Below are 24,035 nucleotides of genomic sequence, written 5' to 3' on the forward strand. Positions count from 1 at the left end.
ATCTCAGTTGACTTTCTCCTCTGAAGATGGGAATAATGAGATTACCTATTTGCAGCATTCAGAACAGTGCCTACCATGCTGTCAGTATTTAAATGTGCTAGTTGTTGTTACTCTCTAGCCCTCTTTCATGATTTGTTTTTGTTTCTGTCTCCTTCCAAAGGACTCTGACCTCCTTGAAAGAGGGGTTATGTCTCATTCACTGATATGCCCAGGAAGTTTTCTAGTACCCATGTTTGTCAATAAAAGAAGCTCGGTAATGCCTAATGTAAAATGATTCTTTTAAAATACTGCCTCCTACTGTTGTTCCATTTCTCTGTTCTCCTTTACAGAGAAACTCCTTAGAAACAAACAAACCAAAAATGACCTTTTGCACTTTGTCTCCATTTTGCTTCTTCCTGTTCTCCAGATTGCCAAATCCAATGAACAATATTCAGTCTCAGGTTTAAAATCCTCAAACCAAATTCCTGACTTTTCCTCCAAGCTGTTCTTCCTCACATTGCCTTACCTCTGTAAATGGTAATTCAACCCTTATATCAAACTGAATCATTTGAATTTGCTGGTACATGACCGGTTTTGATTACAAAAATGGCAATTTCATATTGTTCTTCCAAGAAATTGCTGAGACCCAAACCTGAGTCCTTAATTCCTCTTTCTTTCATAATTGATATTAAATCCATGAGCATACTCTATGACTTTAAATTCAAAATACACCCAGAATCTGTTCATTTCTTATAACCTGGAGGACTACCAACCTAATTGCCTCCCCTTTAGTCTGGTTTGTATTACTGACCACTTCTGCTCTTGTCTTTCCCATCCCCCAATAGGTCAGACTCACTACAACAACCAAAGTGAACTTTCTAAAAACAAATCAGGTCCAGTCACTGCTGTGCCCAAAATACACCAGGGTGTTACTCAGAAAACAAAGACAAAGGCCTCACGATCAGGCTCTAAGGCCCTACATTATTTGTTCACCACTATGCTTCTCTCATCTCATTTCCCATCTTTCTTACTTTTATTCACTTTGCTCCAAAAAGCTGGGCTCCTGTATTAATTTTCAAACACATTCCTACCGCAGGACCTTTCCACTGTTCTCAGTTGAAAGGCTGTTTCCCCAGATATGCACGGGGCCAGTCCCTTGACTTCCCTCAGATCTCTGAGCAGATGCCACCCTGTGAGCAGGTTCTTCCCTGACCACGTGTGGCAGACACACACACGTGCCTCATGCTCCCTGTCTCCCTTACCTCCCTTTATTTTTCTCCATAACACATGTTGCCATCTGACAATGTATTGCACTGTACATTTACATTTTCATTTGTTTATTCTCTGTCTTGCCCTGACAAAGTTTAAGCTGCGTCAGAGCAGAATTTCATCTATTTTGTTCACTAACGTAACCACAGCAGGTAGAAGAACTCCTGGCACATAGGCAACCATTAATAACTATTGACTGAATAAAACAAAACAAATTTGTAAATGAGTATATAGTATGCACAAATTATTCTTGAGAATGCATTTTTTCCAAATCTAAAAAATTTCATTGAGAGAAGAATTTGCTAATGCTAGAATTTGCTCATTTAATGGTTCACCATGACTTACGGTGGAAGGAATTTGCATGTCAGTGCTTCAGGGTCGCTGCATGTTCTGAAACACGGTGTGGCACAGGGCTCGTACTTCCACTCACACATCCTCCTGTACGGCACTGCTGCCTGGATTTCTAGTGGGAAAAAGTAAAGTTTAGATTGTGTGTATTTTTTTACATACAGCTTGAAAAATAATGATTTATCATAGTAATTGCTTGGTGATTAATGCATTTCATATGCTCACACTGAATATCTAAATTTTGGTATGTCTTCCAAATATTTTAAAAAGCACAGTTGGAAGAAGCCAAGGAAATTTTTTAGTATTCTTCCTTTCTTTATATGTAGTGGGTTCTCATTGATCTACATATTATAATAATACCAAATACTTGTTTGGGATTTTATGTTTTGCAAAGGAAATTTTCTATGATCATATTTTAATCCTTATAATAGCCCTGTTGAGTGGGTATTATTTCCATTTTATAAATGAAGAAGTTGAGGTGCAGAGGAGCCAAGTGATTTGCCAAGTTCAAACAATTAGAAAAATGGCAAATTCAAAGACATGTTGCCTGACATCAAACCTACAGAGAATATTCATGTTTGTTCTTCTCACAGGACTTACCACACTTCCTTGAACATACTAAGTATTATCTGACCACAAAATAAATGGGTATTTAATAATACATGCTTACAGTTATAAAACCTCCCTTGACTGAAGATTTTTCTCCTGTAAATTCTGCTAATATTCTCCCTTTCCCACATCATAGACCAATCCTCTGCAGCAGTCTAAAATTATCTCTGGAGAGCTCCATAAGAGAGAAATTTCAGGAAACAGATTATGCTTCTTGAACTCTGGATACAGAATTCAATTCCAAGGTATAAGAAGGAAAATAATACTTTTTGGAAGATGTCTATGCATATAAAGGATAGAGTGACCATTAGACCTGGGTTACTGGGATCGTAGGTTCTAAGAGAGGATTGGTACTAATATTAGGATGGACCTCTAGAGTTTCTTAGGTGCAAAAAGCCCACAAAGATCAGTTTCTGAGGGTCTGATGATACTATTGGCTATAGTTGTCCACACAGCTCAGGAGGAGCTGGGTCTAGTTCCAGTGGAGCAGATTTCTAGAATGGAGGGGAAATATAGGTTTGTAAAGTTCACCTATTAAGTAAATTCAGGTAAAAATATCACATCCACTCCACTGAATGTTGTATAGGCATGTCAGTGGCTCTCTTCCTCATGAGCACAGAAACCTTTTCAAAATTAAACCTCAGTTTGAATGATCTAAAATCCAAGACAATCAAGCTTACAGAAATTTATCCACAACAGAAAAAGCAAATGATTAGCTTTCTTAGTCTGGTTGAGAAGAGTACGTTAGACTTAAACAATTCATGTGAGATCCAAGGCAGACATCAAGTTCCTTGGCCTTGAAAATAAAGCATGAGTTTTAAACATTGGATGAGGCAATGAGGTTTTTCTCTCTGAAACCCAGAAGATTCAATAGCTATAGAACTAGAAGGTTCTCTAGAAATAAGATCAGGTTTCTGCTGAACCAGGGAAACTTCCAGAGGTCAGTGGAACCAGACACCCTCGTATTCAGAGGACAGAGATAAACACGTTGTCTTTATTATTAAGATTCAGGTTATTGAGAAGTTGTCTTCTAGGAAACAAAAAGTAGATACAAACACCAGATACCCATGAGACATGGGTGAGCTCTATTTCCAAAGCCCAGAAAGTACTGAAAGTAATAATTGGGTCAATAATTGAAAATAACATTATTTGAGGCTATTCTAAGCAATTTATAGTATAAGCAATTAATTTATACTATACAATAACCTTATAATGTAGGTATTATTATTTCTATCTATTTAAACTCCGTTAAGAATTATTTAAAAATTAAAACCTGATAAATATTCTGCAGTTATGTAAATTGTTTATTTATTCTTTAAGATCTCGGGAAACTTACCTTCTATGCTGAAGCTACTTGAATGCTTAAAATCTTCAGAATCATCATATTTTGAGGCTTTGACACTAAAATCTGAGAGTGTGATGAAAAAGCCTTTCTTGCTGTATAACTCAAATGCACTATAACCAGGAATCCAGAGGCCCGGATGGTGGAAAAATGTGGCTCTCCGATGAAAGAAAGAATTCCCCTGCCACAGTTTCAGACTAAGAGTGTCATCATTATGGACATAGAGAAAGTAGTTCGGCCTTTCAGCAGATTCCAAGGAAACAAGCGCCAGTGCTGTAAAACACAGAGCAGTGAGTGGACGGCTGCCTGGGTTTTCTGGAGAAAGCAGGCGATCGACACCGGCATTATGAAATATATTTATAAAGCTGACAAAAATAAAACTGCAAAATTGCCATACATAATTAATGCTGATCTAAAATATTTCAGAAATGATTTGTAAGATTTCTGTTAAGGAGTATTTTAATGCATTGAATAACAGTGGCTACTTTAATCAGTCTTTGATGAGTTTTATTTTTTAAATAATTTATCATGTTTTGGGGGGGGGCATATATCACCTTAGGAGCCCAGAATGTACGCTATCATACAAATAGTTAAATGATTGATTGGACACCTATTAGTACTGCTAAGCTTTAACATTTTCAAATGCATTGTATCTATAAATGGTTAAATTGAATGCTAGAAAAGAATAAGATAATAAAGAAACAAATAGATTTAAGCATGCCACTGCATTTCAGTTTCACTAAGTTCTGTATAAGCAAATGTTCTTGAAATACTATCCTTTTTTATTAAACACTTTAAAAGTTTTCCTTATACTTGCAAAACTCATGTTATAAATTAAGATGTTTTTTTAAATTAAGATTTTAAGCTTAATTTCTTAGATAATTTCTTTAGGTAATTTACTGAATGGGAGAAGATATTTTCAAATTATATATTTGGTAAGAGATCTTAATTTAAATCCACTAGGAATTTTCTATTAAGAACATCAGTTATTACAACTCACACAATGAAAAGCTTCTCTTAGCCCATATATTTTTTACAAAGGCATTTGTTGTGTTCTAAAATGTGTATGTCCCATTTTTGAGCACTGGAAGATACAAATAAGAATAAAAGAAATCTGTATAAGAGAAAAATATATAACTAACATATGAATTAGAACTTCAAAATGTGGTAGTGTTTTCATAGATTGAAAAGACTAAGAAGCTCTTTTTATCAAACAGAGCAATTTATTTTAACTGGAGAATCAGGAGATTTCTCAGAATACGTGAAATTTAAGTTGAATGTATTCCTTCAGTAAATATTCCTTTTGCTTATACAACATGCCATGCATGGTTATCTAAGCCATGCATGGTTACCTAAGCAGGGCTAGTACAGTAACAATGTGGCTTGAGCCTCGCAGATCAGTAGAGAACAGAAATCACCAGACAGGACAGGTGCCAAGTGGATACTGTTGGTGCAGATCAGTAACTGCGGGGCCAGTTGCTGAGTCACACAGGGCCGTGTGAGGATGACAGGTTGGTTCAATGACCCTCTGGCCCCTGATTTATGCTCTGAATAGTTAACAACTTTGATATCAAATCAGAATTTTTTCTTTTACTTTAGCATTAAAATCCTTCACATTTGGGTTATTAGTGGACTGGTTTTCGAAAAGTTCAAATTAAGTTCTATGGTGAATACTACAAAAAATTTAAGCTGTGCTTTACTTAGGACCAAAAACTTAAACAATTGTGATTCTAACACATATATGCCAATAAATTTTTTAAATGATTATATATATAAAAGAGATAGATGGTTCATGTACCAGCATCTTATAGCCTCTGGGGCACCTAGAAAAATGCCATAATTATATTAGATCCCAAATTAATATTTAGTGAATGAATAAATTTTAAAAATGTAAATAGAAAACTAAAATCTTATTTTCAGTTGGAAATTGTACTTACATGATGCCTTCTCTTTGACAAGGCCCGGAGTGATCATAAAACTAAACAATAAATCACCATAAGTACCACTTCTTGGCAAAGAGAAAATGTTTCTACTGGTTATATTGGCCCCCAGAACAAGGCCACTCTGCCCATAACTTGCCAGCATATATGGACCTTCTCCAAGCCCTATTTAAATACAAATAAGAGAATTATAAATTGGTGTAGAATTTTTGCATCTCAAATTGTCATTTCAATGGGATAATTTTAATAACAAAAGATACTCCAAAAATTACTGAGCATTTAAAGATTTGTCACTAATAAAATTAGTGAACTCTTTTTCAAAACATATATTATAATTATTTGGAATATATACATACATATTTAAGTTATGTAATTTAGAATATACATGCACATGAATGTGTATATGTATACATGTATGTACAGCAATTCTGAATACAAGGTTGGCTTAGGCTTTCTGGATCTCAAATTTCCCCACGTACATAAAGAAGTTTTTCTAGTTAACCTTCCACTCTAATATTCCAAGAGTCTAATCTACTCTTAGGAAACATAAGTTTAGTTATCTATCAATGACCAGGTATTCTGATAGTCTTCTAAAAATAGTCTCTCCCCAGGAAGTTGCATAGCATGAAAACAGAATTCACAGATATGATATTCAATAATTTAATGTTCAGGGGATTATTGAATTTCACCAGTGAGGCATGTCTATACAAAAGGAAAATAAGATGAAACTCACCAGAGAAATTAAATATCTTTTTATTTAATACTATCATTTTCTATACACTTAAATGGCTTCATATAAAGTAGAAAATATTTACTATCGTTAGTATAAAACCAAACCCAAAAATCAATCGGAATAATTTTTCCGCATACTTAATCTTATAATCAGAGGTATATCTATTTAAATAAGTTCACTAAGACTTTAAAAATATATGTTAGGTCTTACGATAGTAAGATCAATTTACCTTCAATCCAATCTCTGTGTCATCTAGTGCTCTTAATATAACTGAGGTACCATAATACGCATCTATTCCAAATCATCCAATTAGGTTAAATATCATCAGCAGTATACTTTTTACAGATATGTCTGTTTTATGTTATGTTACATAAAATGCTAATATATATGTAGTAGATGGTATCAAAAAAGATTAATCTGGTTAATCCCAGTGAGTTTCACTTTCCTTCTTTTCTCTAATTTTTATCTCAAGGACAATTTTCCTTCCCCAGCCCACTCTTAAGATGGAGGGAAGAGGTGCCGTCTCCCTCTCTCTCCCTCTCTCTCTCTCTGTCTCCCTCTCTCCCTCCCCTTTCACCATCTACTTCCCCAGGAACATTTTCTCTGCTTTTCTAAGTTCCAAGGGCTCTTCTTTTGCATCTGTGACTTATCTCCTGAGCCCACACAGCCCAGCTGGCTCACCTGTTCTACCTCTATAACTTTCTAAATAAACTTTCTCTTATAATTTGAAAAAAAAAAGATGGAGAGAAGAAAGATTCAAAGAAATCCAACAACTAGGTTTTATGCCTCTCAGAACAATAATCAGGCCTGAGAGAAGGAAAGAAGATCATTGGATTAGCTCATTCAAGGTCCAACATTTTTCAAGTAGAAAAGAGAACAAGAACCAAAATTTTAATCATTAAAACCAGAAGGAGAGAGGTAGGGACTCATAGAGTAAGTTATCTTCAAGTGTTGTCTCTTCTGCTGAATCATCAGCTGGAGTGTCTTACCGCTGAACAGCTGAGGATGCTTATAAAGAAAAGAGCTTTCTTAGGGACTTGAACACCTGAGTAGAGATGGAGACTTGAAAGAACTCTACCCCCATGCCAAAATGAAACTGAGCAGTGGAGAATTTCTCTATGAGCCTTGCTGCAGTGGAGAGAGTCATACACACCCCACTGCTGTTAAAATGTACTGTGTTTCTCTATGAGGTCAAATCTACAACAATCAAAGAAAACTGTATCATTAGTCTACACTACCTCACCTACTGTCTTGTTTTCTAGAACAGATGAGAGCAATATTAACTTCCAGTGTACAATATCGTTCAATTTATAAATATGTCAAGTAGTATAAATACAGAAGCAGCAAAAGGAGGTTAATAATTATAATAATAAATACAATAATTAAAAATAAATCATAATACAAGCACTGGTTGGTATGGCTCAGTTGGTTGAGCATCATCCCACAAACCAGAAGGTCAAGGGTTCAATTCATGATTAGACCGCATGCCTATGTTGCAGGTTTCGTCTCCAGCTGGGGTGCATATGAAAGGCAACCAACTGATGTTTCTCACATCAATGTTTCCCCCACTCTTTTTCTCCCTCCATTTCCCTGTCTCTAAAGTATATAAGCATGTCCTCAGGTGAGGATAAATAAATAAATAGTAATACAAGAATAAGCCATGTTTCAAGTACTCACAACTATACACCTATTTTTGCCCACCCTTGTATATAAATAATGCACTTATGAGTAGATTGATATGTATATTTAATGAGATGCAATTCAAAATAAGAAAGTCATATACAACTACAACTTAAGGGTTGGAGGACCCTCACAGATATTCAAAATAATAGGGAAAGGAAATAGATGACTAAACAAAATCTCTACCTTACTGCACAAGTCCCTAACTACAGTAACCTGAAGACACAATTGCCATTGGAGAAATTCATTTGTATAAAAATCAAAAGCTTCTAAATTCACTCCTAGTTGATTGATATCTTGTGTCTTGATTGTTTGCATGCATTTTTCACCAACAATTGAGAGACAAAAGTCATATACTTTATCATTACTTTCTGCAGGGAAAAGAATGATTTTACCACCTGCCAAAGCCATCATTTCCTGCAGTGATTATTCAAACACACTACTGAGGATATCTTATCTAAAAAAAGAAAAACACTGAACATAAAACTTGCACAACAATTTTAGTGGGAGAGTGAAGTCCTTGTTCCCCTACAGCAATAACAATAAACCCTTCATTTTTTAGTTAATGCCATAAAGTGAACATGAAGATAGTATATACACTCTTTGTATTAAGGATCATTGAGTTAATCTCAGCTGTAACCTCTGAATTTTCCTGCCTTTTTAAAAAATTGTCCTCTTACATAACCACAATTATTTATTCCTTGATTAGCTTTAATGATAAATATCTTAATGACATAGTGTTCATTATGTGATAAGTAAAGAGAAAAGTATGTCAGCTATGAATTTCCACAGAAGACATGGTAAATTAACAATAGCTCTGAAATTATTTTGGATGAAACAAAAATAATCATTTCAAATTATTTCCTTTTTTTACTGCTATTAGCAATTTCTACAGTTCTGTATTCCCCTCAGTCACCTATTTTTACTGCATTATTTTCACAAACTCTTACTCTCTTATGCAGATTGATTCTTTTCCCTGTTAATCTGACCACAGGAAATAGATTCCCCTTCACTTCGTTGAGTCCACAGTGACTCCTGAAGGCCACATGGCTCATGTTCACCCTCTGAATACGACCAATCTAGTATTAAAAATGAAACTAGAAGAACTGGTTTGAAGAATCCTACAACACACTAGAGAAAAGAACCATCAGTAGAAGTTCTGCAGACATTGACAGAAAGGAAAATGTTAGAGAGTCAATACTCAGAAAATTCTGCCTCAGGATCCAAGGGCCTGCGGAGGGAATAGCAGAAAGCACATAGGAATTGGTGGGGGCTTCCACAGCAGAACTGTGTGAGGTGGGAATTCATAAGTGAGGAAATTATTAAAGCATTTTCTTTTGTCTTTTTTCTTTTCTATTAAATTTATTTGGGTGATATTATTAATAAGATTACATAGGTTTACAAATCCTAGTCTACCATATTTTGGCTAAGTGACTTTGGCCAAGTGATTTAACCCCTCTGTGCTTTAATTTCCTCCTCTATAGAGTGTTAATAATAATATATGTCTTACAAGCATATTTTGAAGCTTAAATTATATAATATAGGTAAAGTAGTTAATACAATAAAACCTGTTGTTGCTATTATTGTTATAAATATTAGGCAATCATGGAATCCAAAGGACCGATGTGGAGTATGTGTGGGTATGGATGTGTTTTAAATCCTGCACAGGAAATATTTGGGGTTTAGATTTTTCTTTAACTACCACCAAGTACTTTTAATGAGGGATTTTTTGCTCCATCAAACTTCCATAGCTGTAAGAAAACTACCAAAAACTAAAATATTATTTTCTTTTTAATTCATCATTTCTATTTCTCTAAAATTTTCTGGCCTCCTTTGGATTATAGCTGACAGATTTCTCCCTAGCTCCATAAAGCACCAAAAATGCCTTCAGTAAGTTGCTTAGCTGTGATTTTTTAAATTTTTATTGTTGACACTATTACAGACGTCCCCCGTTCTCTTCTTCTTTGCCTGCCTTCACTGATCCCATACCCCCTTTCCCTCTGGCCTTCACCACACTGCTGTTGTAGTTATGAGTTACGCATATATGTTCTCTGTCTAATCCCTTCCCTTCTTTTATCCAGTATCTCCTCTCCCCTCCCTTCTGACAGCTGTCATTCTGTTCCACGTGTCCATGGTTGTAGTTGTTTGTTTGTTTGTTTGTTCAATGGCTTAGATTTTCTATAACTATTACTCTAATTTTTCCAGTCACTTACTTATCTGAAATCATTACAGTGTGGCTATGCCTTCATCATTAAACAGGTGTGACAAAAAGCAGGCACCAATTCTGCCAACTTTTGGCATTTTCACTGAGAATATAGTTTTGTCCCACATCCACTATAACTTAGTTTTAATCAGCACCACCTGACAGACTTCTCATTGCAAATTTGGATGCTTGTCAGAGCTTGGAGATTTTCATTATTGCTATTAAATTAATACATTCTCATTCTTATAATGCTTTTTTAAAAAATTTTACTTGCTTAGTTTTAGAGAGGGAAGGGAGGGAGATAGAGAAAGAGAGAGAAACATCAATGTGTGGTTGCTGCGGGTCATGGCCTGCAACCCAGGTATATATCCTGACTGGGAATTGAACCTGCAACACTTTGGTTCACAGCCCGAGCTCAATCCACTGAGCTACGCCAGCCAGGGCTCATTCTTATAATGTTTAAATAATTATTTTATTCCTTTTATTATTATAATTGTACTTATAGTTTGTCTTTTTCTCTAACATAATAGAAGTTTGAATAACATCCATTTTTATATATAATGGCAAAAGGTATGCATTTGATATATATCTTTCTTCCTTTTTACCTGAAAAATTAGCTAATTTTACTCATTCATTTATTCATGTCATTCAAAAACTATTAAGGGCCTCATAGGTGGTGAGAAGATGGTTATACCCTCTTTTTATTTTCCAGACAATAAATTTTAATACAAACACTTAGAAATTTAGATACATTTTAGAAGGCAAAGGTTTTATTTGGTCATCAACCAAATTACAAGCTATTCATACTTTGTTTCTAGCAAAGTTGTTTAAAAATCTGAATGTGAATTTAATAGAATATTATAGTGATATTCTTGAAATGTCACATACCTTCATTGTAATATTCACAATCAAGTGCTAAAAGAAAAACAAGAAGAAACATTAAACCATATAAGAATCTGCCCACTTATCTAAATGCACGCAAGACATTGCCATGTGTTTACCAATAACAAAGCAAAAGAACACAGAAATGAGAACATTATAGTCTTCAGATGACCATCTACATAAGCATATAAGTTAGAGTCAAATCTGAAAGCAAATTCAAAATGATGTTTCTTATATTAAAAACACAGAAACTTCATAGCCATAAGAGGAATAGAGTTATAAACAAGGATGGTATATAAATAAATTATAGTCCAAATGTTACAATGACAACAGTCAAACAGAACAGACAAAGTTCTCTCAAGTTTTTTTATAAATCCTTTAGATATACTAAAATGTACCTGAGTTTTCAAAGGAATTAAAATTTAATCATCTTAAAGAAATTCTATTTCCATGAGTTCCACAGTACTAGTTCTAGGACAAGACAAATTAGCCTGATATCCTTACAAGGTTCCCACCTAACAGTGATGTTCTGAGTGGGGTACTCACAGCAAACTGTAGATGACCTCCAGTGTACCGGGACCCCTTCCTGACAACACTTATATGCGTATGCCGCCACATTCGTGCATAAGCACTCACAGTCCCCACCAAGGTTACAGTTACATGTGTCTTCATGGCAATTTTTGGCAAAAGAAGTAACATCAATCTGAAAATGAGGGAAGAGATTAATTAACTTCAGTAACTACTAACTATTATTGATGGAAATTCAACATTTTAAAGGAAAAACTAACTGGTAGATTTTCAAAATTTGATATCATCAGTTAACACTGACATCTAGAGACTTCTCAGTATCTTAAATCTCTATATGGCTTAAAGGATAAAGAAATTCATTATGCAAACATAAGATCAAAGAACTAGCAAAAAAGATAATGGGATTAACATACAAATGTAACGTCAACATTTGCAATATTACAGATTTATATTTTACAGGAGTTAATTGTTTCATCTTTGGAATATTCACAAGGCATTAAAAGAATGCTCTGTTACCAATTGTGCTTTTATTTGATTTTTATGAATATTTTAAACAATTAAATTTCTAAATATATTACATTTCATCTTGTGATGTGATTATAAAACCATTTTAAATATGCCACTAAAAATACTTTTAAATTATGCTTTGGTTTGAAGAAAAGAATGCCCATTTGGCAATATTCTCTGAGGAAAAAAAAATACAGCTTTGATCAACCTTTTATGGCTTTGATGATGTATGCAAAAAGTGCTGCATAAACTAGAAGATATTAGTTCAAATATTATGTACAAATGTATGCTGTTAAATAAGATGGCATGAGGGAGAGAGTAAATCAACTAAATGCATCACTTCTACAGAAAAACAAACTACAAGTTTGTCTTCCTAACAATGAGTAGCTAAATTATTTGTCTTGTTCATTTTAATATTGTAAATACAGCAGTCCCCATTTAGATCTGAAAGTTTAGTAAAGTATTCATTTACCACATTGCGACAGGCAGCAAAAACATCGCTGTACAAAATGGAGCATTCTTTCTTGGCATAAGGAAATTTGTTTTGCTGTGCCTCACAGGGTTTAAATAATTCATGTGCATTTTCACACTGTGGAGATTGTTAAGAGAGAAAAGAAAGATTTAAAGGGGGTGTCTGTGAAGCAGAAAGCAGAGTACCAATCCTGACTCCATCCATTACAATCACATCTAATTAATACGTTCTCATTCTTTCAGGTGGGCTTTACTTTAAGCACCTTCGCTGAGCCAACTCACTGTGATAGTATATATTATTGAAAAATCATAGTGATATTAGAGAGAAAGTAGAGGTAAATAATTTTCCCATTTTCTTAAATGTGGCATTTAAACGATTAAAATAATTACATGAGCAAATGAGATTCTTTCCTTTAATTTTCACCTCTTTCATTTCTGTCACATGCCAGCCCCTGAGGATTGTATATACTCAAGTATGTTCATGCCCACCTCCCATATACTCAGCAATTTAGTCTCCACCTCTTTGAATCCACCTCCCTGAAACCGCCCTGGGAAAAGTCTTCAGTGGTCTTTTCTTTACTTAATATAAAGGAAGTTTTTCAGTCTTCATCTCACTTGACCTTTTGCTACCTTTGATTCTTTTTATTTCTTTGCCCTTTTTAAATGTCTCTTCTCATTTGCTTTTGACAGCACCATTTTCTGGGTGGGTTCCTTATTGGCTGCTTCCACTGGCCCTTTACCTTCCCCCTTTCTTCTTTGAAAACTTTGATCTTCAAACCTCTCATTTTCACATTCTATGCACTTCTCATGGCTTCAACAACCTGAATATACTAATAACCGCCAAATCTGTACTTCTAGCCTGGATCTCTTCCCTGAATCTAAAAACTGGACACTTCCACATAAATATCTCTGTTACTTCTCTTTCAGCATATCCTAACCTGACTTTATCTCTACAGCATTGCCTGCTCTCACCATCACCTACCAGCCTCTCTCCTTTTTGCCCTGCCTCAGGGAAGAGCACCAGCATCTTCCCAGTAAGCCAGGAAGATACAAGGCTTTTTTGAATGCTCCAGATGTAGCTTTCCTAAGACAATCTTTCATAATATTAGTCTAATATTAGACAAATCATTTAACCTTCTTGAGCATCATACATGAAAACAACACGCTTTGTATTGTAGGGTTGTCACAAGAATTATATGATAAGATAAATGCAAAAGTAGTTTGTCAAATGTGAATTACTATAGAAATATTACATAAAATACTATTACCTAAATGCATTTTGCTATAAGAATAAAATATTCCAATGAAGAAGTATACCAAAAAATCGTTTAGTTCTAAAATATATATATGTAACTTACCTGTCCTAATGCCCAGCTATCTCCAAACACCTGGGCATTTCTCACTTCTATGTTATTAGATGTGGTCATATCATTTGAAGTACATTTGTCAAAGTTTCCACATAATCCTGATAGTTTGTTCTAAAGTAAAAGAAAATTACCATGAAATAGTCTGTATTCAATTCAACATTTAAGAACTCATAGTCATTAAAATATTTTAAATACTTAAAATAGACATTTGAAGAATTTCTACAACCATTTAAAATGTTTCAAAAAGGCTGAGTTTCCTAACTATTTAATTAAATGTAACAATTATCTTAAATTCTCAAAAATGTTTTATCATCCTCCAAACTTTATTTTTCCACACTTGCCAGTGTTTTAGTTTGGCAAAGTATAATACAAACATTACAGTATACCTGTGTGTATACATATTTTTTTATTGTAAATCCCCACCTCCTGTTATGTTTAACATGTTGTAACACTAGGAATGTTGAGACAGGAAAGTAATTTATTTTTCCCCAGGTCAGATGGAAAACCCAAAATATTTTAAATAATTTTTGAGATTTCAATAGATTTTTATTAAACATTCTTGGTCAATTTAATTTTTTGACTTTGTATTTATGTTCTGAGATAACTTAATATGTATCACACATACACAATTGCCAACAAAACATTCTGTACATATTTTCACCAACTCCAAACCATGGAACATTGGTTATTCAGTTAGCCCAACTTTACTGCTGTAATAATAACTAAAGGTTGTTTGTATTCATGATAGATAACTAAAGGTTGTTTCTTGACTCTGTGACATCACATCTCTTCTAATAGCCCCATATCTTTCTTACTGATATTCATTTTAAAATATAATTTTAAAGAAAAAATTAACTTTAACGTTCATACATCATGCCATCCTGAGGCATAAGCCTGTGGTGGTAGATGTATAACTCTATGCATTTGTTAAAATCTGTAGACTGTAAACTGTAAAAAAATGTAAATTTTTTACATTTAAAAATAATTTCACTATATATAAATTCAACAAATATATCCAGAATATGGAGGGAAAGATGGAATGCATCTTGTAATAAATAAATCAAACTGTATTATAAACATATCACATAACCATGCTGAAGGGGATGGGAAGAAAGAAGCTGACCTCAGTAACTTTGGAAAATTGGATGCTGTAAGGTTAATGGCAAAAAGAACTGTATACAAAACTGTACTCCAATTGATAAAGTGGTTCTTCACTGGGGTATAAGTTAGTAATTCTGAATATATAACCAATTTCTTGAAGAAAAACATCAATCTTTTCAATTCCACAAAACATTGCAAGATAAATATAATTTTATAACTTGCATCTCATTTGGATTGACCTACCTGCCACTGTGGTCCAACTTTGATATGAATGGTTGTCTTTTTATCCCAAAGAATAGTGATGTCTTTCTCTGGAAGGTATACTACCATGTAGTACCCTGCCTTCCAAAGTTGGTATGTAGGTTCATTTACCAGAAAAAAACCTGTTTGTTCCTTTAAAAATAATAATTATTATTATAAAGAAAACAGTGAATTCCTTGTTCTCTAACAAAAATGTAAATATTAAAAGTTACTATCCACAAACAAATATCTATGTACTAGTATTTTTGCTTAGAACCATTTTTTCTGAATTGTATAATAAAAGACAAAGCAAATGCATAAAGTAGGAAACAGATAAAATTGGTTATGAGACACAAACTGCCTGATGGGCTCAACATGAACAGGTGAGCATAGGAGAAACAGTATTTCAGTTATAGAGAAAGGCACGAACAAGAGCATGGATGGAGAATAAATTAAGGGGATATACCTGCTGGCTCAGAAATTCCATATTGATAATGAATAAATATGACTGTGCAAAAAATGTATGACTTTATCTACAAACCTACATAATAGGAAGATAAAATCACAAACTGTGCATATGTATGTAATATGTACACACATACATGCATATGTATTATCCATACATATGAGAGTGAGGGGGGGCAATGAATTTCCATCAAAGGGGGTAAAGAAGGCTTCTTGCAAGGGGTTGGGGATGAACTGATCTGTAAGAGGCCATACACAGGAAGGTATAGAGGACTGGATATGAGAACAGAGAAGAAATCATTCTAAGTGAAAGGGATCACCTGAATAGAGGCTTAGAGGCAGGAAAATCCAAGATTTAGTCAGGACTAAGGAGAGCACCAAAGGACACAGAGGTGTCCAACCTTTTGGCATCTCTGTGCCACACTTGAAGAAGAGTTGTCTTGGGCCACACATTAAATACACTGCAACACATAATCACACACAAAAAGATCATGTTGTTTTATGTAAATGTATGATTTTGTGTTGGGTCGCATTCACAGCCCTCCTGGGCTGCAGGTGGACACTCCTGGTAGAGCATGGATTTCATGACTACAGTAGCCTTAGACCCTTTTTAACCACGTCACCCATAAACGCAAGAGCTGTGATTCCATGGGCAGAGTATACTGAATGAAGGCTTTTGAATAGGAATGTGACAGGCCATATTTATATATTAAAAGAAGATAATTTACATGCTTGAAAGGATAACAGTAGGGAGAAACTAGGGATGGAACCCACTGGGAAAATTTAGTGCCTTTAGCCTGAAGTGAGAATATACAGTGATCTTTATGAGCAGGCTCTATTCACTATAAAAGATTACATTAAATTTAACATTGAAATTAACTCATATAATAACTTCAAAATTACATGGTTAAACCAAATTAACTAAAACTAGTATTTCCAGAAGCAAAATAAAAATTATAAAGGAGATATGAAATCATTTGGTTATTGTTCTTCCCCCCAAGTAATAACAAAAGCATACTTTAGAAATACTATACTATAGTAGACACATAAATATCCCATAGGAGAAATTAAATAAATTTACTCATAGCCATAAGAAGTTTTCAGTCTCTTAGACCAAGGTCATACTTCTAACTGCTCAGTGTCTTAAATAAAACAGCACCTATTGTATAACCTATACATTGTTAATGGACTCTGTATAACTTCATTTCCTTCTACCCCCAAGTGCCTAGAAGGAGTTAGGGGCAAGGCCCTGGATACCTGTGAGGGTCTGCACTCAACCTGGAAGTACCCTTGTGGCAAGTGAGCAAGGCCTTAAATAATAAAGGAAAAATACCACAATAGGAGAAGAGAAACTGCAAAAGGAAGGAAAATATTTTCCTGTTGAGTGGGGTCCCACATTTGCATTTTTCACTAGGCCCATAAAACAGAGCCTGCCCTGCCCCCAAGTCACTCTCTGCCATAAGCCTATTTCTGTTGTTTTGATTACACTTTTCAGTGCCTTTCTATTATCCCACTTTGCCTTTGGCATTATTATCTGCCTTCCACCCACTTGAATTTTAGCTCCTTGAAAGGTGTACTTTGTCAAGTTCATGACAGTATCCTCAGCTTCTATATCAAGCCCTGACTCATAAATTTTGAATATGTTCCTGCACTGGCCTGTTCATGGGTCTCACCTTTCAGCCTTATCAGCAACAATTAAAGCATGGAGTGTGGCTTATAGTGTTCCATTTCAATCATGAAGTACTCGTGTGTTTTCCTATTAAAGTTCCCTCAGACTGACTGACATATCATTAGAACATAAAATGAATTTTTGGATAAGGCAGCTTATTATCAGACTTCCTTCACTTTGGTTCTGCACATCTTTTCTATTTGCCTGCAGGACAGTTTTTATTAGACAGGACAGTTTACTACAAGACAAACAGTCCTCTTTGATCAAAAGGAGATGTGTATTCCTTTGTTTCAGGTTAGGAAGAAAGGACAGTCCTCATCGGAAGAGTGTTGTGCAATGAACTGCCCAAAATAGAGAACCCCACTTTAGGTGAGAATTATAGCACTTTACAAAAACTCTAGCGATGTTATAAATGTGAGGAACTAAAACATTTAAAGTACAACTTAAATAAATTCATAAAATGTTTATATCTTTCATTTTTAATAAAATTAAAAGTGTTCATTTATTGAAAAAAAAAGATATTCATCTTCTTGTACTGAATGACCAATCAATTTTCCATAAAATAAATGGTACTTATTTTCACTTTTGATGTTCAAGAATAAATATTAGGAGGGATTTGTTATGCTCAAATTACCTTTATGACATTTCCTCATCAACCTATGTGAAGAAGAATCACCAACACCTGCATACAGGTAAAAATTGGATTTGAAAGCTACGCAGAGCTGTAAGTACCACATCAATGTTGTGTCAAACTGTCTTTATAAGAGCATTTACTATTTTCTCTTCAGTTTTTGAACACATTCTTGTTCTTAGAGAGAACTTTCACCTATAAATGACTATCCAGCTGAAGAAGGTTATTCCAAACTGTAGTAATTACTTCAAAAAAGATGTCAGCAAGACTAGAGGAACTCTGCTTTGTCTAAAGCTGGACTGCTGCCTAATCTCAGTGTTTCCAACTGAGATGTCAGCTATGTCCTAGGGCACTGGCTCTCAAACTTTAGTGTGTGAAAGAATCGGGGGTTCCATTAAAAACACTGATTGTCATTCTCCATCTCAACCATTGTAATTACTAAGGTGGAACCCAGGAACTAGTTTTTATAACAAATATTTCAGATGATGTTAATGCAGAATTTTGCAGACCAAACTTTGAGAAACAATGTTCTGAAGTCTCAGAGGGCATTATTTAAGAGTCATGTATCAAATCATGTCATTTAAACCATTCGAGAGCCTCCATGATCTGGAACCAGCCTCCTGTCTATGGTCCCTGCCCCTGTGTCTCCGGCATTAAAGTCAACCTGGACACTTCTCCCTGACTTCCTTTGCCATATCCTCCTTCAATATATCCATATATTTCAACTAAACTAAACCAGTTGGGGTTCTTCAAATATGCCATTTATCATTCAACTCTGTTCCTTCCCTCTATATTGATTGCCTTTCTATTCTCTCTCTTCACCCACCCATCACCCATCCTTTAAGACTTAGTTCAAATCATTTCATCTAGAGCACATTTTCTGAGCCTTCAAAAATCAAGAGGGTAAAAGAGGGGAGAAGAAACATTTTTTGAAATCTATTATTTTATTTCACCCTCATATAAATTTAAGAAGTAGAATCACCCCAATTTACTAATAAGAAAGCTGCAGGTTGCCCAGAGTGACCCAGCTAGCAGGTGATAGAATAGGGGTTACAAACTGAGTAGTGACTGACTTCCAGGGTTATGCTCTTAACAATTACCCTAAACATCCAAAGTTGGTTTAGGTCTTCTTCCCAGGAGTTCCCATACTATCCTTGTGTACACACTCTCACCATATGTAGCACATCACACTGTACATCCTCACTTACTTGAATGTATTCCCCACCACAGATAACACTTTTAAGGGCAAGCACAGTGTCTTTTCACTGTTGTAGTCTCAATAACTAACAGAGATTTTGGTATACAGTAGAAATATGAATGAATGAGTGAATGAATGAATGAACAAATGAATGAATGGAGTAGATTAATTCTTTCAAATTGTGCAGGCTCCAAGAATGCAAGGATGAACAGGGTAACAGTGGTTCCAATTCTCACATAACTCATAGACAAATCAAGAAGGCAGACAACTATACTCATAATTTCCCTACTGCAATGAATGAGGAGAAGATCCCTGAAAGAAGTAAAGTGAGACCTATCATGTAAGAATAAGTTAAATGGAAAGGCTGATCCAGGTAAAAGCAATGACATTTAGGAAGAAAGAGAAGTGAGGGAAAGAACACAGAGCCCTTGAAGAATGGATAAAAAGCTCCAGCTTCTGGAACATGGGCTTGAAGCAGAAAGTGATGAGAGGTAAGTAAGTCAGGAGAGGTGGCAGTGGTCAGACTAATGAGGCCTTGCCGGGCACTGGGAAGGCATTTGAAAAGTTCAAAGCACTAGAGTGATGGATTAGGTTTTCATTTTAGAAAATGAAACCACCCTGACCACGGTGTGCCAGTCTCGATTAGAGGAAATGGACTAAGGCTGGTAGTCAGGAGTCTGGTTTGGGGGACACTGAAGTACTCTAGGTAATAGGTGGCTATTGCTAGAGCCAGAATGATAATTGTAAGAATAAAGAAAAGATGAAATAATTAGAATGTGGAGAATTGGCATGTCAACAAAAGAGACAAGTCAGGTATGATTTACTGAAACCACATAAAATAGCAAAGAAAAAAAAATCTAGCAACCAGTTACAGAAAAAGCACACCAAATTGTTTCTCTTTTATTTTCAGTATTCTCAGGACAAGTTAAAATGATCTGAAAAGAAATTTTTCACTAACCTCTTTGTAAGGAGAATCATTCAGGTAAATTTCAGTGTCTCCAACTGAAACCAAAACACTTTTAGAACAAACAATATCATTGTCAAAGCATTTCTTGTTCTGGGCAATGATTGATATATCTGAATCATCCGTACTCTGAAATGTCAATAACATTATATTAATTTCACCATATTAATTTCCCTATATTAATTTCCATATATTAAGACAATTGTGCACTATATGTAATTTTTAGCTACTTTTATTAAAAAGTCTTAAGGAAGACCAGGATTTACAATGATGCATAATGAAACTGAAATACAACTTACCTCTAAAATAAAGATTATTTTGTTCTAATAATATGAATATTGTGAAAATTTATGAAGTTAGTTTAATTTTTAAACATTTATCTCCATATCTTCTGTTAATATTTTCTAATAAACCTTTTTTCAATTTTATTATTATAGCTCAAATTTATCAACCAGTTTATTTTCAATAAATATCCCAAAACACATGTAATTTAGGGGAATTTAAATTTTTTTCATTTTAGGCAACATTTTTGTTTTAAAGAGTTTTCTAGCTAAGTAATTGTATGCCTACAAGTTAAAACTGAAATAGATACACAACTGTGGTACATGTTGGTAAATAAAATAATATGTATCATTTGAGGGATTCCTGTGAACCTTACATATGTTACCTCGCTTAACTCTTATGGTGCTTTTTGAATTAAGTACTATCTCCATTTTACAGATCAGGAGGTTAAGAAAGAGTAATTGTCCAAGGTCACTTAGTTAAATAAGTGCAGAGACAGAGTTCTATTTTTTTTTAATGCCACTTGCAGAGAAATCAGGAAAGGTTTAAGCAGTTGAGGAGAGAAATCTAGTGTCAGTTTTAGGTTATCCTTGTTTGAGAGAATATTATTTAGTCCCAGACACTATAAATCAACCCCCTTCCTCTCATGTCACCCTCGCCTTTTGCCCCCCCCCCACTCCATCCACTAAAAGCATGTTCGCTGGAATCAATGTTTCTAATTTTGTATCTCAGCTTCATGGATGGGCTTCTGTAATTTTACAGACCCTGAAAATTTATTGTAAAGTGTTATTTTTGAATATCTGTATTTTTCTAGGGAGACAATCCATGGTTTTCATAAAATTTTTGAAGTAGTCTTTACCTGCTCCCCAAAGTTAAAAGTCACACTGCTCTTAACTTTGAGTTCTCTAAGAGTTCTCTCACTAACTTGGGGAAGGTAGGAATTTCATCACAAAAAAAAAGGGACATTTTTCTGGACTCAATATCTGACTTTTAAGGACTCACACATTTCTTGAATCCTTTTCATTTATAGGCATATGGGTCAGTGTTTATTTTCAAAGTAAGAAAAGTATTTAACTGTTTGGAAATCATATAGGTCTTAATGCAAATTCTCCACCCTTAGTTTTGCATGTCACCAGCAACGGGAACACTAGCTCAATACATCTTTTGGTTTGTCTAAATCCTTCCTGTCTCATTAGTAATTACCATAGCATAGTGCCCAGAGGACTGGTTTTCAATTAATGGTGTTGAGCCCTGGCTGGTGTAGCTCAGTGGACTGAGCTCAGGCTGCGAACCAAAGTGTCACAAGTTCAATTCCCAGTCAGGGCACATGCCTGGGTTGCAGGCCATGACCCCCAGCAACCACACATTAATGTTTCTCTCTCTCTTTCCCCCTCCCTTCCCTCTCTAAAAAAAAGTAAATAAATAAAATCTTTAAAAATATTATAAAAAAAATTAATGGTGTTTACACATTAACTGATGTGTCCCTCTAGGGCCCATTTTTCCTTCCTTCATTGTCATTGAGAACTTTTGCTTTCCGGTAATCCTTTCACAAAGCATCGCCTAAGTTTTGAAAAGGAGAATAATAAGATGATTGTGGTATTGTACTACTAAAAATATAATGCCACACTTTTCTGCTTTTGTGAACAGTTCTCAAACAAAAATGATATGTAATTTAGGGTTTTTGTTTTGCTCTTCTTCTTGGGAAGAGTTTGATAAAGGGATGTGAAAAGCTGGCTGAAATGTTTTCTGTTGTCATATCTATTACTAACAATGAAAGTGTCTCAGTGTCAGCTGCATTCTTTATATTAACTCCAAAGAGACAAGAAACATTCAATATTGTGTTATATGTCTTGTAATAACATGTTGACAGTAACTTGAAATAATATCAATTCCTAAGAATCACATTTCTCCAATTTCCATTTCAAGTGATATTAGGTTTGAAGATACTCCTACTGAGTGACTAAGCCACATAGTAATTATAATTACAAGCTATAGGGGGAAAAAAATCAGCATCAATGCACCACAGCGATTCCTCAAACCCTTTCTTCTCAGGTAGTGAAAACAATGGTAGAGGATATTCTCCCAAGTGATTCTGAAACATAAACTGTCAGCACCTCTCAAGGTAGTATATTATTTTACTGGTCTCAGTCTGAGCACCTGTCTTAGCCTTAGCCTTTTAAGAATAACCACCCCACGCAAAGCCTGTGCTGATATAGTAGCCACAGGCAACCATGTTTCTGTCCACAGCTGACTGGACCTAAAGCAATGCATTCATTCATGGGCCAGCAAGAAAAAGACAATTCTATCCAATTAGATTATCTTCCACATTAGAACCAGAATATAGTGGCTTTAAAAGTTTTTTGTAGTAACATCTGAGGGTAAATAGGCATTGAGAGAATAAAAGTAGAGCAGGAGCTGAACAAGTGAAAGCAAGCTTAGGATGTGAGGAAACAAAAACACTGATTGAACTGAAGCAAAGACGGAGACAAAACATAAAAAGCGGAGATGCAGCAAGCCTGAGGAAGCAGAAAGCAGAGCATTCGCACAGAGACTGTGGGAGCAGCATCAGGGACATCTGAGCACCCATGGACTCCTGCTGCCCGGGAGGCAAAACTACCCTTCAGCTGTCACCTTTGTGAGGTGTGCTGTCCTGGTCAAGGATTTCCTTGGGGGATTATTTCCCTCAGGGTTTTACACACACACCACACAGCACTCACTCCCAATTTGTTTCCTGAAATAGCAAATGCTTAACCAGAAGGCTTCTGAGAAAGAAACCACTCAGAGGTTTTCACTGCAAAGGAATTCTACTTGAAAATATGCTGATAGAGAAGTGTTATAAAGGGGTGAAATATGCCAGTACCAGGCTTCCCACTTCCGTGAAACCTTCCTGTTAACTGACCTTCCAGTTAAAATTAGTTACATTCTCACAGCACAGCTTTCATTTGGCCCAGTCTTCTGGCTTCTTGTTTATTAATTGAGGGTAAAGCTAATATATTCATAATTGTACCCTTAACAGCTCCTAGCATAGAGGCATAGAGTATAGACTTAAATGTGTAATTATTATTTAAAAGAAAAGTAACACCTATCCTTCTCAAACTATTCCAAAAATTCAAGAAGAGGGAAGATTTTCAAACTCTTTTTATGAGGTCAGTATTATCCTAATTCCAAATTAAAGAAAAGAGACAACGAACAAAGAAAACTACAAGTCAATGTCTCTGATGAACATAGATGCTAAAATCTTCAACAAAGTATTGGCCACCTGGATCCACCAATACATTAAATATATCATACATCATGATCAAGTAGGATTTATCACAAGAATACAAATCATTCACAAATCAATAAATGTAATACATCACATAAACAAAATGAAAGACAAAAATCACATGATCTTACCAAGAGTTCCTGAAAAAGCATTTGACAAAATCCAACACCCATGTATGATAAAAAAAAAAACCTCAGTAAAGTGGGAATAGAGAGAGCATACCTCAACATAATAAAGGCCATATGTGAGAAACCTACAGCCACCATCACACTCAATTGGCAAAAACTCATAGCGTTTCCCTTGAGACCAGGAAGAGACAAGGGTGCCCACTTTCTCCACTCTTATTCAACAGAGAACTGGAA

General features: G+C 35.0%; 1 protein-coding gene across 1 annotated transcript in view; it reads right to left on the reverse strand.

The window, feature by feature from the left end:
* The window catches only part of OTOGL (otogelin like), a 128,586-nt gene that overhangs the window by 42,529 nt on the left and 62,022 nt on the right, over nucleotides 1-24,035 (reverse strand). Inside the window, exons 26-34 of the mRNA XM_036018638.1 lie at nucleotides 20,121-20,255; nucleotides 15,203-15,352; nucleotides 13,850-13,969; nucleotides 12,493-12,609; nucleotides 11,532-11,688; nucleotides 10,992-11,018; nucleotides 5,485-5,652; nucleotides 3,542-3,820; nucleotides 1,594-1,711 (exon numbers count right to left, since the gene is read on the reverse strand). Of these exons, the coding sequence (XP_035874531.1) occupies nucleotides 1,594-1,711; nucleotides 3,542-3,820; nucleotides 5,485-5,652; nucleotides 10,992-11,018; nucleotides 11,532-11,688; nucleotides 12,493-12,609; nucleotides 13,850-13,969; nucleotides 15,203-15,352; nucleotides 20,121-20,255 (1,271 nt within the window). The remainder of the gene's footprint in view (nucleotides 1-1,593; nucleotides 1,712-3,541; nucleotides 3,821-5,484; nucleotides 5,653-10,991; nucleotides 11,019-11,531; nucleotides 11,689-12,492; nucleotides 12,610-13,849; nucleotides 13,970-15,202; nucleotides 15,353-20,120; nucleotides 20,256-24,035) is intronic.

This window comes from Phyllostomus discolor, chromosome 2 (genome assembly GCF_004126475.2).
Source record: "Phyllostomus discolor isolate MPI-MPIP mPhyDis1 chromosome 2, mPhyDis1.pri.v3, whole genome shotgun sequence".
NCBI lineage: Eukaryota > Metazoa > Chordata > Mammalia > Chiroptera > Phyllostomidae > Phyllostomus > Phyllostomus discolor.